At 57.6% G+C, this 17,600-nt stretch overlaps 1 protein-coding gene across 1 annotated transcript; it reads right to left on the reverse strand.

The window, feature by feature from the left end:
- Positions 1-1,723: 1,723 nt before the first annotated feature.
- ARID3C (AT-rich interaction domain 3C) lies at positions 1,724-14,120 on the reverse strand. The gene is made up of 7 exons (XM_015848286.2): positions 13,845-14,120; positions 7,311-7,383; positions 4,401-4,584; positions 4,063-4,307; positions 3,679-3,936; positions 3,439-3,528; positions 1,724-2,720 (listed from the first exon to the last, which is right to left on the reverse strand). Exons 1-7 carry the CDS (start codon positions 14,118-14,120, stop codon positions 2,578-2,580), a joined length of 1,269 nt encoding a protein of 422 aa, XP_015703772.1. The 3' UTR covers positions 1,724-2,577.
- Between the last annotated feature and the right edge of the window lie 3,480 nt (positions 14,121-17,600).

The raw sequence follows: 17,600 nt of genomic DNA on the forward strand, positions 1-17,600 counted from the left end.
CTGGTGCCATGGCCACCTGCCTCCATCCTGCTGCTGAAGCTGGATCCAGTGCTCCTCCTGCGAGGCTGGATCGCCCCTCCACCCCTCCACCTCCTCCCTCCTGCTCAATTATGTTCCCTGTGGGATGCGGGAAGTGGCATCGATCAGGGCTGGTTACTCAGGTGACAGCAGCTGTGTCCCTGAGCCCCCCAGGGAGCGTGACATTGCACATCACCCCCTGAGCTGTGTAACAAGGGAGGATGCTGGCCCACCTGTACACTCGTGGCCCCCTGGGGCCTTGGCGCTCAATGTGCTATGGTCGGCACTGCTCAGCAGTGACAAGGGACACAAGACCCCAATTAAGGCTGCATCGATCTCACTGCAGCCCCGCTTGGCAAGCTGTGCTGGGCTTACAGGAGTTCTGTCAGGGCTGAGCTGTCTCACACCCATGCAGCGCTGGCACCCAGATCCCAGCACCCAGCACAAGCTCCCTGGGTGCCCCTTGCAGTCTGGGACACATGCTGGCACATGGACACAGGCACAGAAACCTATCCACTCACACTCACGACCCTTGCACCTTCACATCCAGCTATCAGACTCGATGATCATCACGAGTCCTTTCCAACTCGGGGTAATTTATGATTCTGTGCAGCCCATCTCCCTTACGCTGCAGCACCACGGCCAGCGCCAGAACCAGCCGTGGGGTCCCACGGGGCGTGGGGGTATCCCAAGGACAAGGCTGTCCTCGGAGGATGACACCACTGCCGTCTTCCATACAGGAGCTGATGTTCCCGTGGGCACCAAGGACCGAGCCTCACCAGTGCTGGGGGGTTTGCTCCCATGGGTGCTGTTCGGGACTCATTATTGGAACCTTGTGTCGGGTTTGGTGTCACTATGAGTGCTGGAGGCTCGTGCTCAGGACTACCATCTGAGGGGGTGTCTCTGTTCACACTTTCCCCTGTGCACCCCATAACATACATGCCTGTGAGCACCTGTGAGTGTACCGGTGACTCCAGGCCCAGCAGTGCTGTCATCTCAGGGTGCAATGCGGCAGTAGTTACCCAGCCAGCTTCTAACCATATCCCCACATGCACAGGGATTTTTCACACATGGTTAGTTTGTGTGAAGCCTTGTAGCCCCCAGCCAGGCTGGATTTGGTGCCCATCCTGCTCTGTGCATGAGGAGGCACCAAGTTGCACTCCAGAAGCCAAGGAGTGGGAACAGTCCTAGAGTAGAGGCAACCACAGCATGGGCTGTGGAGCCTTGGCTGGCACAGACACCACCCCAGGGTGTCACAGGTGTACTGAACCCCAATCTGCCCCCATCCCAACCACCGACGCTTGTGGTATCCCCAGTGTCACCCTCAGCTCCAGCTTGGTTCAGTTCAGTTCCTTTAATAGACACACAGCCACGCTGCTGTGGGGGCGGCACAGGCAGCACCGAACCCCCATTGAGGTAGAGGCGAGCATTGCCTCGTGCTCATTTGCTTTGGCTCCCAGGGGTGTGGGTGGGTGCAGGAGCCACTCCCTTCCCCCTTGCCCCAACGAGGTAGTTCAGGGCCCCCCATCTCCCTGCCCCCACGTAGGGACCCCGGCATCTGTGTCTGTGGTGGGAGGTACTGCTGGGCCTCCCCGCTCTGCCCCCAGCAAGCCCCTCCCAGTGCATTACCCCCACCCGCTGGCGTTAAGTCCCACCCACAGCCCTACCCCAATAGGCCCCACCCCCATTCTCAGCTCGCCCCCCCCCACCAGTCCCACCAGTATCCCCAATGTGTGCCTCCCAACGCAACCCTCCCCCCCCAAGCTGGGGGCTTGAGGTGTCCCCAGCGCTGGGTGCCACTGCCCTCGGGTGACCCCGGGGGTGTCACAGGGTGGGCAGCATGGGGGGAGTGAGGGGGAGGGCCGCAGCAATTGCTCTGAGTGTGTGTGGAGGGTGAATGGTGTGTATGGGGAATGTGTAGGGGACACAATGTGCACAGGGGGGGGTGGACAGGGGTCACTGTAGGGGGTGTATTGGTGATGCTGTGTGCGGGAGATGTAGGGTATGCACTGCCAGCATGTGTAAGGAGTACACTGTGCAAAGAGATGTGTATAAGGAATGCGGTATGCCAGACAGCATTGCAATGTGCAGGGGACAGTATGCATCAAGGTGTGCATAGGGGCTGCAGTGTGTGCACTGAGGTCACTACAGAGGATGCAGAGTGTGCACTGAGGTGTGTACAGGGGGATGCAAAGTGAGCATCAAGGTGTACAGTCTGTAGCAGCTGAGGTATACATAGGGGCTGCAGTGAGTGTACTGAGGCAAGTATGAGGAATGCAGTGACTGCATCAAGGGGATGCAATCTGCAGGGTGCTGGGGTTCCAGGCCAGCAGGAACTGCATGGGGGTCACAGGAGATGCATGTTTTGGGGGTCCACATGGGTGAGGGGCTGCACACCAGTGGGTGAGGGATGAAAGGGCCCCCCACAGTTGTTTGCTGCACTGCCACAGCCCCACACTGAAACAAGAGGATCCCCAGGCCCTCATGGGCACATCCCTTCCCCACTGGGCACATCTTTGCCCCATATTTGGGAGTGCAGCTCTTTGAGGAGCACTGCCCCTAAGGTGCAGTGCCAGTGGGAGTGTGGCTTTGTGAGGGGGCTGGTGGCAGTGGGTTTGGGGTGGCCGCAGGGTTTGGCCCGCTTTGGGTGCCCCCTCCACCAGATGCCAAGGGTCCTGCAGGACGGCGAGCAAACAGGACACCTGGAGAGTGAGAGAAAAAGGGTTACGGGCAGGGAACAGCACCTCGGGGGGCAGCAGCCCCACATCACTCCTAGTGACACCCCTGTCCTCATGTTCCCTTGCCCAGCTACCAGGGTGGTCAGGATCATTTGGTTGGTGGCTGTGCACACTCACAAGCCCTGACCTTTGTGGTTCGTTAAGTATTTACGTGATTAAGGAGAACTTATCTGTCTTAATTGGGGAGTCTCAGCAGGGCAGGCTTAGGTAGAGTGACCTGATTAGCCAGCATGAGAGCTGTGTCACCATGCAGGGAGGGCTCCTGTGCCCCATAGTGTGCTGTCAGTGAGACAGGTGCTTGAGCATCCCCACTGGGGCACCTGCATCCTCTTCACCACCCCAACACTATCCTCTGCGCACCTTTCCATAGGGGACTCCAAGCCCTAAATCCCAAATCCCATGGTGAGGATGACCACAAGCCTTTTAGCACCACTCAGACCAACTCTGTCCATCCATCTGTCCATCCCCCTCTTTGGGCATTCACTGCAGGGTCCCACTGTGGTCCCAGCCTCACCACCCCCCTTCTCTGTCTGCTCCCTCTCTCCTGCCCCTGCCACTTCGTTACAATGGATTTTATAGTAAAGACATCAGATTGAAGGAAGGACTTGCTGGCCAGGCAGTGGCTATAAGTTATTGGATTTCCTGGCCGCAATTACACAGGCCAAGCGGCCCTTCTATTTACCTGTGTAGACAACTCCATTTATTTCTATTGACATGTTGATACTGCTAATGCCGTTGGTGGACAGGTTCAATGCGGTCTCCTGTCTGTCATCTGGGGAAAGGAAATACCAATATAAGAACGAAGCGAAACAGAAGCTGTATGGAGCAGAAGGGCTCCGTTCTGACTGTGCATCCTTGCTCTGCTCCAGTGTCCCTGGTATGCCAGGGGATGGGGTGACCACACTGGGAGCTGCAGTGCTACCTCGGTTGGAGACTCTGATGTTCATGGGGAACTGGGAGGCTACAGCCAGGAGGTTGTGCTGCAGAGCATGCTGCATCAGCCGCTGCTCCTCCTCCGTCATCCGCGACACCTTCTTCTCTGGTGGCTCCCCAGCCTCCAGCTTCTCTCGCAGCTGCTCCAGCACTGCTGCCTGTGAGGCTGCAGCCACTTGGGCTGCTGTGAGGTGGTGGCTGGACAGCCCCACTGGGATGGTGATGCGCCCAGGCACTGTGCCATCCTCTGCAACAACAGCGAGAGGTCAGCTGGACTCCCCTGCTCCACCCCATCGCAGCATCCACACCACAGGGTTGGGTGGGCACTGAGATGGAGAGCATCCCCTGAGGTGGAGACGTACTCCTCACCTACCTTTCTTCACACCGTGCACTTGGCTAATCTGGCTGCAGCTATGGGTGGAGATGCTGAGACCCGGCAAGGGTATTTTAGGGGAGCCCAGCAGGGTTGGGGTGCCAGTGGGAGAGTAGTTGAAGAGTGCGGTGCCAAATGTCTGCCTTCGCCCCTCCCGCCGGTTGCTGTCAATGGCAGCCTGAAGCTCCCCAGGTGAGCTGAGAGCCCGCTTCTCACATTCATAGGGGTACAGATACTTCATGTATCTGTGGGGAATAGAACTGGCATCAACTTTCTGCTGAGCAGGACCAGGCAGGGATGGAGCCCTCCTTCCCCTGTGGGGTACCCCATGCTCTCACTGTGTGCGGAGGGTGAAGGCAGCACTAGTGATGGAGGTAGGTAGGTTGAGACCCTTGGTGATCTCACGCCAGATCTTCTTGTTGATGACCTCCACCAGGCCGCCCTTCTCTGTCACCAGCCGATACAGCATGTAGAGGTCCAGCACCTGCTTGGCCATGATGGGGATCCGGTTCACAGGCGTTCCTTCCAGTGAGCACAGAGGGAAAGAGCAAAGAAGTCAAGATGAGCCTACATCCATCCCCTTGGGGACATGGCCCCCATGGGTACTGGCTCTCAGCACCACAGCTCCTCCAGAGCCCCTCACAACTGTCTCCCTATGAAACTCCTGCAGCTTCCTGTGGAGCATCTGCAAATTTCTTAGGGCACCCTAAGAGGCATCATCTTAACACTGAGCGCATGTACCACTGGGCATGTGTACCAGGGGTCTCTGCTCCCCACAGGGGGACACTGTTCACCAGAACTCTGCAAGCCCAGCACAGATCAGCATGGTCCCCCAAAGCCATCAGGTCTTACTATCTCTCTCTTACCATCTCTCCCAGCCCTATGGTGCCTGGAGGCAGGCACCATGGCAGTGACTCGAGGCAAAGGAGGGATGAGCATCCTGTCCTGTCCCATCCTGTCCCATCCCATCCCATATTTATTCCCTGGCAGGCTTTGGGCAGTATTGGAAAGCCATCCATTCTGCTGGGGAGGCTGTCACGGCTGCGCTTCGCCCCTCAAACGAAGCCGTCATTCACCGCCATCCTCCAGCATCCCTAATTTATGGCCCCGATATTGGCTTGGCTTCTTCGCATAAGCCTGAAAAATGAGCTCTTTTTATTCCTTTACTGAGTTCATTTAACTTTTTTTTTTTCTTTTTTTTTTTTTTCTTTTTTTTCCCTTTGTGTTGTTTGCCAGGTTGGGAAGGGGTAGTTTTTACTCCTGGGAAAAAGGTAAAGATATCTACCTGTGGTCTTCCATCAGCCCTGCCCAGCACAACCTCATTACCTGATCTGGGGGCTCCCCATCACCCCAGAAGCTATGATTGTATTTGTGGGGTCTCAGGATCCAATCAATGCCCTCTAGCTTTCTTCTCTCCCCCCCTGCATGGCTAATGAAAGCAGATGCCATTAATCTTGGGGCTGTGCAATGCTGACGGCCAGTGCCCATCCCACTGACAAAGGGACCTGTCTGTGTCCCTGTAGAGTGATGACCCTGGTTCTGGCTGGGGTGCATGGCACAAAAGCCTAAGGAGGTGGTAGGGCCATTGTGCTGCTGCAATTAGTTCCTCAATTGATTAATGGTGCTCTGTTATCAGCAGGGCCCTTGCTCTGGGAGGGGGCAAATGCAAGGGATGTGCAGCTGCCTCCTGGGGCTCACTGTCCCTTCCCAACCTGCTGCCACTTTGGGGATGTCCCTCCTGTCTGTACACCCCTGGGTGCCCATGGGATGTGAGTAGTCACCCTGTGAACCACAAGACACCCAGCACCCCCAGGGTCACCCTGAGCTGCCCCCCACCCGGGTAGGGGAAAGGAGTGGAACAGGGGAGCATCCAGCTCCCTCCCTCCTCCTTGCACCACCAGGCTCTCACTTAATTAGCCCAGGCCCCAATAGCAAGGGAGTTAATTAGCTCTGGAAAGAGAGATAATGAAGCTGCCTAGCAGCCCATGAATCTTGTGGCTGAGGGATGCTGGGGGGTGGAGGGGCAGAGGGAAGCCACTGCTCCCCCAGCTCTCTCCCACCTGCTCCACAGCTGGGGTCATGCAGTGCCCATGGGGCAGCACCTAAATCTCCCTCTGCTTCCAGCCCCACAGCCCTGAAAGGAATCTGTGGGCACTCAGCACCACCAAGAGTTGGGTGCTGCTGGCCCACGGGTGAGAACCCCCTCTCCCTGATGATCCCTAAGGCAGATCTGGGTCTGACTGCCCCTCTCTGCCCAGCATCAAAGCCCTTCCTGCCCCCCCCCCCCCCCCCCCCCCCCCCCACCCTGCAGCCTTCCCCCGTTAATTAGCTCGGCATTAACCTCTGCCTGGGGTTTACTGGCTATTGAGCGGCATGTTCATTAATCCACACACTGGCAAAAGGCTCTAATTAATACAGCCAGCCGCACGCCCGTGTTCGGCAACTTTTAATTGTTGCGGGCCTGGATGGTGAGGGCGAAGGTTAAAGCATTTATCGAATCCCCAGGAGCTGGCTCGTCCCTCTGCCGATAGCAAAGATTTCCAATGGTCTGGGTGGGCTGCAGGGCTTTAACCCCTGGGCACCCAGTGCTGCTCCTGCAGCCCTGGGGCATGCTCGTATATGGCCATGATGACCCACAAAGGTTAACAAGGATCACTAGTGGGCACTGCTAACAGGCATTGCTAATGGGCATCTCTGCTGGGCATCACCAATGGACACTGGTAACAGGCATCATTATTGAGCATCTGTACTGGACATCGCCAGTGGGCATTGCTAGCAGGAATCTTCAGCGGGCATCCCTGTCAGCCATCACTAATGGCTACAATTAATGGCTGTTTCTAATAGATACATCCCAAGGGCACTAGTGACTGGCACCACTGCTGCACATCTCTGCTGGTTGTTGTTGGGCATCAGCAATGGGCTTCACCACTAGCCCAAATTTGGGAGTCCCAGAGGAGCCCCTCTATCTGACAGCAACCCAAGATGGGTTGTCGTCTTTGGATCAGGGGGCAAACATGTGTGCATGTGTAAGTGTGAGAGTATAGGATGTGGTGTGCATATTTAAAGGTGCATACCAGGAGACACAGGGTGTGCAAGCAGAGATGAGTTCATGTGATAGTGACACACGTGAGTCTGTCTGTGCTCATTGAGCCTCAGGGGCTTCAGAGACCTGAAGCCACTTAGTGCACCAGTGCTTCTACCATGAACCCCCCTTAGCCAGAGCACCCACCCACACCACCCACCTTTACCTCTCTTCTGCATGAAGCTGAAGAGGTCATCCAGGAACTCCTTGCGCTTCGGATCCTCATCCAGTTCATAGAGCTGAGGACAGGGATGAGAGGGGTCAGTGATGCACCAGGCATGTATCAGCATCAAGGATGGAGACACTGATGGCATCATCCACTCTGTGCCCAGGGCTGCTGTGGGCTCCTCAGCATCAACAGCACCAATTTGCTCCCTCTGTTCCTCAGTTTCCCCACCCCAGAGTGTAGCAGGTCAGGATGCACCCATGCCGTGCAGCTGACTTGATTCCAGCACAGCGCTTCGGTGACCATGACAAATTGGAGCCCGCCAGATCGATGGCCCAGCAGTAAAAGTCAGAGCACACGAAGGAAAAATTAGCACCAATCGAAGGCGCTATAGACACCAATTCCTCCCAGTGAGCCTGGTAAGAATTTAAAGCCATTGAAAAGAAACAAAACTCAGCAGTCCAGAATGGATTTCCAAAACATATACAAAGAAATGCAAGCTGGAAAACAAAGTCAGGCACAAAATAGAGTCGTTTAAAAAACAATTGTGTAAGGAAAGGCTGTTAAAAACCAATAGAAAGAGATCCCCCCCCACCTCCACACAACACATAATTCACAGGCAGATAAAAGGAGTGAGGCTGTGTGGAGGTGATGGCAGCAGGAATGCAGAGATCTGCGGACACAGGGATGGGGGGCACAAGGACACAGGCATGCATGGATGCAAGGACATGGAGACACAAACACGGGGTTGTGAAGAGATGGGGATGTGAGAAAGGGATGCAGGGACATGAGGACATGGGGATGCAGAGATGTGTGGAGGTGAGGACATGGAACAAGGGTCTGCTTTGACAGCCACAGAGCCCCAGGAACTCTTGTTTCCCTGCCTGGCCACCAGCCCACCCCATCCATCCCTTCCAGCATGGGAAATCAGGACTAGCCCCCCACACCAACCGCTGCTGCCAGTCCAGGGACACATCCTTCCCAGGGGTCAGACAGCAGAGGGATCTGGCTGGACCCCTGCTGCCGTATCCATCTCTGCTCCTGAAGCTCCCAGGCAGGTGCTACCTCCCATCATCAGAATCTGTCCTCCACCATTTATTAACCCCTCACCTTTTATCTGTTGTGCAAAGACACGTTACATCAGGCCAGGAGCAAAGGTTGGCTTTAAGTGGAGCAAGGAAAAGGGGATACAGTGGGCATCCCACATAGTTTGGGGATGCTCAGCTGGAGAGGGGCTGGGCACTGTGGTCTCCTCCTGCCTCTAAGGGAACAACCATTGGAGTGGCAGATCACGGCCCCCACAGAAGCACAAACAACCTTGCACAGGTGTGCACAACCCTGCATCAGAGCACATGCAGCCCATACGGGTATGCAGAGCCCTGTATACGTATGCAAAAATATCACAAGTACAAGCCTCCACACGGGCATATACAACACTTACATGGGCATATGCAACCCCAGATAGGCACACACAACCCTGTACATCCATGCACAACCCTATATGGGTGCAATTACTCCCTCTCAGCAGGCACAACCCTGCAGATGCATGCACAGCCCTGCATGGTACGAACCCCAAGTAAGCACACACATTCCTAATGGGGACGTACACCCCCAGATGGGTACACAGACCCCCAAATGGGGACACCTCACACACAGCTCCAGCAGCTGTCAGCCTTGCTCAGGGGGCAATTGTGCAACACGAGCAGCAGCTCCTGCTTGCAGTGACCTATGAGCAAGGACCCTTTTAATCGTGTTTGTATTGATATAATTAGTAACTCATTTAACGCCATCGATGTAACTATATTCCTCTATAAACACAAGTATTAAACTGTCAAGCCTGGGGATCGATATCCCTCTGGTGCGCGGCTCTGCTCTGCTCTACTGACCTCAGGACCCCATCTGTGAGGTTCTGACCCCTCTCCTCCCCCAGAAAAAAACCCACAACCCCCAACACCAACAAAGCACAACTCTTGGGGTGTCCCTGTCCTGAAACCACTGCAGGTGCTGTTGTGGGCACCCTGCTCCCTGCCAGCACCCCACGCCATGCCATGGTGACATCCTCATTCCTCAAGGAACGTGGATAACGGGGCTGCTTCAGGTTAAAGGGCAGCAGGTCGAACATAGCTTATTAAAGGCATGTGAATAGACCTCACGCCTCCCCTGCCACCTCACCACAATTAAATAACATTGTTAGCACACTTGGTCCCCCCGAAGTTGTCTCTCCCTGATCTGGGGGTGTAGGGACAGAGCAGACCCCATGGTCCAGCCCATCCTGCAGAAGATGGAAGCAGGGAGGTGGAAGAGCCCCTCCATCCCCACAGCGCTGCCAAGGGAAGCATTCACAGCGGGACCCCTGCTCAGCTGCTACCTCCCACGGGCAGCCAGGGCTCAGATCTGCCACTGGGATTTAATCCACTTAATATGGGCTGCATCGATCCCAAACCCTGCTCGGCTTCCCCCCTGCTTCGCATCCCCCCCCCAGCCCTCAGCCACTTAATATGCACCACATTGATTAGCCTCCCTGCTAATTTCTCCATCTGTCCACTGCTCACACAGGAGATGCTCTTCCTACACCCACCCTCCACCCTGGCATGCTGCCGGTGGTCATTCGGGGACCTCAGTCTCCTTTGAGAACTACACAGCCCTTTGGAGCGTTACTGTACTGCGGTCCCACTGCACAGCCGGGAACCACGTACCTGGTATCCATCATGCCAATGGGATGAGGGAGCCACCAGTGCCTCAGTTTACCCATGGGTTACAAGTCAGGGACCCAGGAGCTTTAGGACCCCATGATGGGAACCCCCCAATCCCATCCCACCGCTGGGAGCAGCTCACTCACTCCCCGCTGGGCACCATCCACCCCTGACCTTGCAGGCGCCTGGCCCCGCGCCGTTAATAAGTTAATGGTTATGGGACGGCACTGCCTGGATGCTGGCTGCATCTGAAAGCACTGCCAGCTGCTGGGGGGCTGTGCCCCAATCCCACAGCCCCCACCAGGGCCACACTGACCGCAGCGTCCCCACTTTCATCACTGTTCCATTACCACAACCAGACACCCCCCACTCTGTATCTCCCCAGCCCACTCCAAGTGCCCCCCCCTCAAACCATTCACTGTGCTTAATATTTAACGGGGCTTTACAGAGCAACAGGTTTAATCAGCGCTGATAGCGCAGCAGATCCGGCAGGCCATTAAAACCCCCTCCCCGCCACCGCTGTTGGTTCTGGGGGAGCTGCCTGCTGCAAACATTAACCCAGCTCGGGGCAAGGTGAGGGATGTTTGCTCGTGGCACTGGCCTTGGGACGGCAGCCCCCTGCCCTGGGGAGACAGGGGTTCACAGGGTCCCCAGCAACATCCCTAGACCATTTAGCAGGAGGGGAAACTGAGGCACAGAGCACCAGAATAGCTCACTATTGGTGTTAGAGCTGTGCATGTGGAAGAAATGTGATGCATGATGCCACTGTGGCATTGTCACCATATCCCAGTCCTGGGGACTCTGCTGTATCTGCTGTAGGGAACATGTTATAGCAGGGAGTTGGACTAGATGATCTTCCAGCCCCTACAATTATGAGACTCTGGTGACACTACAAGGCAGAGCGACCCCAGTAGTGCCCCATGCCCCCATGAACATCAGTGAACACACCCACGTGTCCCTCGGTGCTTCCATGCATACACATTCACCCCCCATGCACATGCTGTACGTTTGCACAGCCCCCTCCTGCTCATATTCCCTCACACACACTCTCTCTGTGCACACACACCCTGTGCACACTCACACACCCCTTATACACATTCTCCTTGTGTAAACTTACACCCCCACTACGCTGCAGTCCCAAATGTGCACTCACCCCACACACACCTGTACCTGCTCCCACACCCCTGCACAGCTGCACACCCCCATAGGACCAAAACCCACCTCTCCGGGGTTGCATGCTTCCCCACTGAAGCAGCCGTGCTTCCATCATCAACCTAATTAATGGATTACTGCAGGTTAAAACCCACTAGAGGGTCCACCTCGCAAACCCATCACTCTCATCTGACTGCTGTGCACAGAGCCAGGGGAACGCATAGGGTCCTGCCAGCCCCATTTCAGCCTTTTCTCCTTTCCCCGAGCTCGGGCACATGACTATCCCCACCTCCCCGCACACTCGTCCCCAGCTCCCGCGCTGCCCGCACTGCTGGCACCTTTCTTCTCACACCCTTGATTAGTTTTTACACCTCCTCCTCGGAGCCCCGACACCGAGCTCCCGGGAGCTGCAGTCTGGGAGCTGGGGCTGAGGTGGACAAGGGCGCTCCCGGCACCCCCAAACCGCACCAGGGCAGGGGTTGAGTCACCCCAAGGTCCTGGACTACATGGGATGGGACAGGGATTGAGCCCCGGCACTCAGCCCCGCTCACTTCTCAGCTCCTTCGCCGCAGGTGGTCCCCTCCTCACGTTTGTGGTTGGGAAACCTCTGGCAGCCGCGGCGAGGAGCGGACTCTGCGCCCTCATGCCGCGGTGTAACCAGAGAGCCTCTAATTTAGACCCAGAGCCCTGCGGGGCTCCTCTGCACCTGGGTGGAGATGCACCGGGAGGAGGGATGCGTCAGGGCCAGAGCTCCTTCCTTGCAGAGGTCTCGGCAGCCGTCCCAGACAGCGGGGAGACCGCTGGGACCTTGGTTCGTGCTTCGTTACCGAGCGGACACGAACGACTGCGGGGCTGATGCAAGGGGCAGGGCAAGGGGTTTCCCGACCCGCCGGTATCACAGCAGCTCGCAGAGCAAAGGTCCCTATGCGTCCACAAACTGCGGGTGCCCAAAACCATTTCCCTTGCATGGGTTTCCCGAGCGAATCGCTCGTTTCTCCCATTAATCCTCACAGATCCCCTCCGCAGCTCCTTCCTCACGGCCCCGAGCGGGGAACCTGTTCTCCGGGTCAGATACAGCCTCGGGGATACGTCCCCTTCCCGACAACGACAGAGGAAGGCCAGCTATCCCGCAGCCCCCCAGGGCACCGCGCCCTGCCCCAAACCACAAAGCTCCTTTCCCCTCTTTCCACCTCATCCTATCTGAGCCATCCTCTGGCAATAGGGTCCTTTTGTCCCTGTGCACCCGGAGGCACTGGAGGTAAGGGAAGCTCTTCTGTCCTCAGGGCTGGATGGGTAAAGACAAGCTGGAAAACCCAGGAACGGCAGCGACTCGTCTTCTTGGGGCTGAGGAGGAAGACGTGAGGAAGCCGGCAAGCCACAGTTATCACCCCGCCCCGACGTCCTCTGTGATCTGTCCCCCCGTATTTACACCGCGATTTGCAGCCGCACTAACGAGGGGCAGGGCGCGGGGCCGAAGGAAGAGAGAAATGCCTGGGATGCTTTCTCTCTGCAAAGCCTCCCCGGGGCCGGGAGCGAGGGAGGAGCCGCGTCCCACCTCCCGCCTGACCCCGGGAACCGGACAGTCAGCCTTTTTCAGCGCAGCGGGCTGTAACGTAACACTTCCCCGCCGAGCTATTCGACCTATGCAGCGCACCCACCCTGGAGGTGGCCCAGTGCGTGTACCGGGGACCAGAACCATACTGCGCTGTGCAATACCTGAACAGAAAGTCTGGTCCCTGCAGCCATTTCCATCTCCCTAAGTCCCCAAGCACTGGACATAAGGAACGTCTAGCTGAGCCCCAAGCAGCCCCACCACAGAAAGTTACACACCTTAGCACAGGGACATCTCAGCAAAGCCGAGACAGAGCTGTGCAAACCACACTTGCATCCCTGCAGCAGCCTCGTGCAAAGTGAGAGAAGCACAACCCAGCAGGAGGGAATCTATGCAAGCGGGCACGATATTAAACAGAGATCCACTCTCCACCCCAGAACCCACAGGCCCTATGACCTCCCCAGATCCCTGCAGAAACGGTCACAGGTGGGCACAGGGATGTGCCAGATTCTGGGCACCCCGCTGTCCCCCAGGGCACCCTCCCAACCCCATGGGGTAGAAGGGCCTGGGGCTATCCAAGCACAGTGGAGAGTGCAGGGAGCTGGGAGAGAGGCACAGGGGACACTGGGGAGGTGAAGCATACCAGGGTTGGCTGCGATGGGTCTTGGTGGTAGGGGGCAGGGGGGCACAAGGAGTCCATTTGGAATGCAACAGTGTATAGGGTGGTGGGAAATGGGGAGCTCAAAAGGATACCTGGTCCAGGTATGGCAGCAGTGGAACATTCATGGGGTTCCCATCTTGGGAGGGATGGTGATTTAGGATAGGGGTACTGGGATGCACAAGCTGTACTTGTCTGGCATGCAGTTTGGGGGCAGAGGTGGGGGACTCAGGGAGGGTCTCATTTAGGGTGGCATGAAGGTGATATTTGGGGGCAATGGGAGATATGGGAAATGTCTTCTTGGGCTACAGTTGGGATGGGGCTGGGGGGCAATGAGGTGGCTGGAGATGGTCTGCGGGGATGGGGAGAAGAGAGTATAAGCGACATCTATTTGGGGAAAGCTGGGATCAGAGTTAAAGGGCGGTGAGGGGACTGCTGGTGGGACTGGAGCTGGTGCCGGCGTGGCAGATGCTTCTTACCTGCTTGAACTGCTCCTCGTAGGTCCACTCGTGGTGCGGGGGCGGCGGCGGGTCGCAGGGATCCCCTTCCTCCTCCTCCTCTTCATCTTCCTCTTCCTCTTCCTCCTCCCCCGCTGCAGCGGGCAGCGGGCGTGGGCCAGGGGTCGGGCGGCGGCGGGGGGCGGCGGGCGACGGAGCGGGACCGGGACCAGGAGCAGCTTCGAGCGGCAGCCGTCGGGGTGCGCCGTCGGGGCCGCGGGCCAGGCGGGCCGCCTGCTGCCGCTGCAGGCTTTCCATCACCGCCGCCAGGCGCAGCCCCCCTGCCGCCCCGGGCCCCCGCGGTGGGGCGGCCGGCTGCGGGCACAGGGCACGGCCTCAGCACCGCCACCGGAGGAGGAGGAGGAAGAAGCACCCCCACTCTCTCTGTCCCCACCCGACCGGGGGCCCTGCCCCGAAGTTGCCCGCACCCGCTTTCGGGGTTAGGGGTGGGGGGAGCGAGGGGGGAGCACCTCATCCCCGCGGCTCAGTACCCCTCGGGGCACATCCCAGCGGGGACCCCCGTCCCTGCCTTTCAATCCCCAAAAAGATCCCGCTCCACCGGGGAACCCCCACTCCTGGTACCACCCCCGCGGTCCTACCGGAGAGCCCCGTTCGCTTCCATCGGGGCGCCCCCACCCCGTTTCCCCGCGGTCGCGGAGCCCCTCCGGCCCGTCCCGTCGCGGCGCGGCCCTCACCGGGGCGGCTCTGCCCGCCAGGCTGGGGTTCTCCACCATAGCGCCGGCTCCGAGCGCCGCCCGGGGCTCGCCCCGCCGTCCCGGGGGCACGGCCGCTGCTCCGCCCGGCCCCGGCCCGCCGCTCACATGGCGCCGCGCCCGCCGATATTTCTTTTATTCCGCAGCAGATGAGGGTGGGTGGGATTTTTTTTTTTTTTCCCCTCTTTTCTTTCTTTCTCTCTTTCTTCTTTTTTTTTTTTTTTTCCTTTTTTTTTTTTTTTTTTTCCCTTCCTTGCAACAAGTGGCAGGCAGGCAGCAACACCCCTCCCCTCTCCCATTTGCTAGCGCACGTCAAGGGAGGCAGCCGGGGAGGGCCGGCCCTGCGCAGCCCCAGGGGAGCCCCGGGACCGGCCCGCGGAGAGCGCGGGGCTGCAGGAGCGGCTCTGTGTGTGTGTGTGAGTGAGTGTGTGTGCACGGGGGTCTGTGCTCCTCTGTAGGAGCGTGCCCTGCCTACGTGTGTGTGTGTGTGTGTGTGCAAAAGGCTTCTGCCTGCACGTATCTGCATGTTGCTCAGCTGGAGATCCGTGCATTTGTGCACAACGAGGATGGTGAACACCTTGTGTGTGTGTGTATGCAGGAAAATGTGTGAACACCTGGTGGGGGAGTGCCCTGCACTCGTGTGTGTGTGTGCAGAAGGGCTGTACTTGCATGTGTATGTGTGTATGTGTGTTCGTGCAGGGTGTCAGCACGCATGTTCTTGTGTGTGAGCTCCTTGTGTGCGTGTGAGTGTGCAGGGCAGTCTGTGCAGATGGTGTGTGTGTGTGTGCACGCGGTGTTTAAGGTTTGCGTTCACCCCACAGGAGCAGAACTCGTGCATGCATCGTGCAGAGTTGTTCACATGCACACATGCAGCACTGTCAGAGGAGCTGAACGTGTGTGCTTTGTGTGTGTGCTTTGTGTGTGTGCACGTTTTCACACCGCTGGGGACAATGATGTGTTTACCTGGACGTGCTGGGGCTGGGTGTGTGCGGTTTGTGTGCTTATCTGCAGCAATCCGTGTCGGGAGGGGTGGGCATGTGCTCTATGTGCACAGGTAGGTGTGTGCACATGTGTGTCAGGGGCGGGGGGGTGGAGGGGAGGCCGGGGTGCACCCTGTCCCTGGGCGGTACGAAGGGGAGGCTGAAGCCAGTGGCAATCGCCGAGCCCTGCCCGTGGGCTGGGGCCAGGACCCGCAGCGTCCCGCAGCTCCTGTCCTTGCGCTGCCTCCCTGTGCGGGGAGCAGCGGCCGCTCACCGCCGTGCTGCTCGGTGCTCGTGCGGCAATGCAGCACTCCGACCCCGCAGGGCCCCCGGGCGCTGTTTATCTTTGCACAGGAGATAAAGCAGCTGTCGGCCATCCCGTTTCGGGGCTGGACAGCTGTAGCTCGCCTCGGCCCATCCTTTCCCAGCACTTCTGACACCAGATTAAGGGTAGCCCCACGGTTTGGTGCACCCGAGGGTGCTCGCACCTCGTCTGCTGGGCTGTGCCCATCCACTTGTGCACCAGGCTGAGATGTCCCCCATCACTTTATGGGGACTGTACCTGTTTGAACCTTCAAGGGCTGTGTTCCCTCAACGCACTCTGCATTGTGCAGTTCTGGGATCTGGCAGTGCTGGAGAGAAAAGAGAAATCCACCAGACAAATGTGTATCGATAGCTGCGGTGGAGGCGGCACAGGTAGATACTGTAGGTATAGATGGGCACAGCAGACATAGATTGAGAGATACTCTGAGCAGAGAAATACTGCAGGAGGAATTGGGAGATAGATCCTGCGGGCTGATCGATACCTTCTGCGTGTGGAGGGACAGCAAGATAGAGCAGGCTGCAGCGGGAAGGTGCGTGTTGGGCAGCGAAGTGCATTTGTCCTGCGATGGCTCTGAGGAGCTGCAGCTGGACCCACATCGCAGTCTCTCTGGCCACCTCTGAGGTGCCCTGGGATCCTCACCTGGCTTCTGTGTGCCAAAAGCTGCAGCTCTCCCATGTGTCCAGGCTGCTTGGTGCCTAGGTGCAGGCAGCTGAAGGGCTCTGACCACAAGCCCCAGCTCCAGGACAGGGACTGTTCTCGAGTCGGTATCAGCAGGGGAGTGTGTGCCCTGCTCTGTGCCTCAGCTTCCCCATATGAATCAAATGGTGGTTAAGGACAACTCCTCCCAGAGGCACTCAGCAAAACCCCTCGAGCTGCTCACTTCCACTGCTGAACACACCTAGGGGTGATAAGGGCACCCCTGGAGCATCCCCACAGGGACCCCTGCTCACCACCGTGTTATTGACACAGGAGCTACAGAAAACACTGCTGAGATTGTTCACACTAATGTTATTTAGCAGCAATATTTCCGTAATAAAAGAAATCAATGGGCAAGAGAAAAGACCTGTCCAGAGCTTTGATTTTCTCATTTTAATGGCATACTTATTTACTCCCACCAGCGTGCCCATCGGATTTTCATTACGTGGCCTTCGCTGTAAGTGGAGTGGTATTGATACGAGCTGCTGAGTTAGCGCCTTCCTGTGCGGGCCAGAGCAGGATCACTCATGTTCCTCGACAGGCCTGCAGAGCACACACATAAACACAGCCATGTGCACATGTGTGCATGTACGTACACCTGTGCATTTGAATGGGACACGTGCCTGGAGGTGCACAAACACACACAGCTTTCCTGCCTATGCACATCCATACACATGCACAATATGCTATGCACACTTTTCAGTCCATACAGATGCGATTGCCCTGCATATGCATACACGTGCATACACACACCTGTCCTCTACCTACCTGCACGCTTTTAATCACACACACCTACACACTGCTAATGAATGTGCATAGAGCCCTGCTTGCACCCCTGCACACTTCAAACACCCCAGGATCACCTCCCATACCCTCCTCACACCCATGTGCAGACACACTGCTCTCCCCACGCTCCTGCCCATCCCCCTGTGCCATTGTGCCCCCATAGCTGTCCCCAGGACTCCCACTCCAGCCCCAGCCCCATACCCCTTGCTGGGGGCTCTGCACACACCAGACACCCAAG

Source organism: Coturnix japonica, chromosome Z (assembly GCF_001577835.2).
Source record: "Coturnix japonica isolate 7356 chromosome Z, Coturnix japonica 2.1, whole genome shotgun sequence".
Taxonomy (NCBI): domain Eukaryota; kingdom Metazoa; phylum Chordata; class Aves; order Galliformes; family Phasianidae; genus Coturnix; species Coturnix japonica.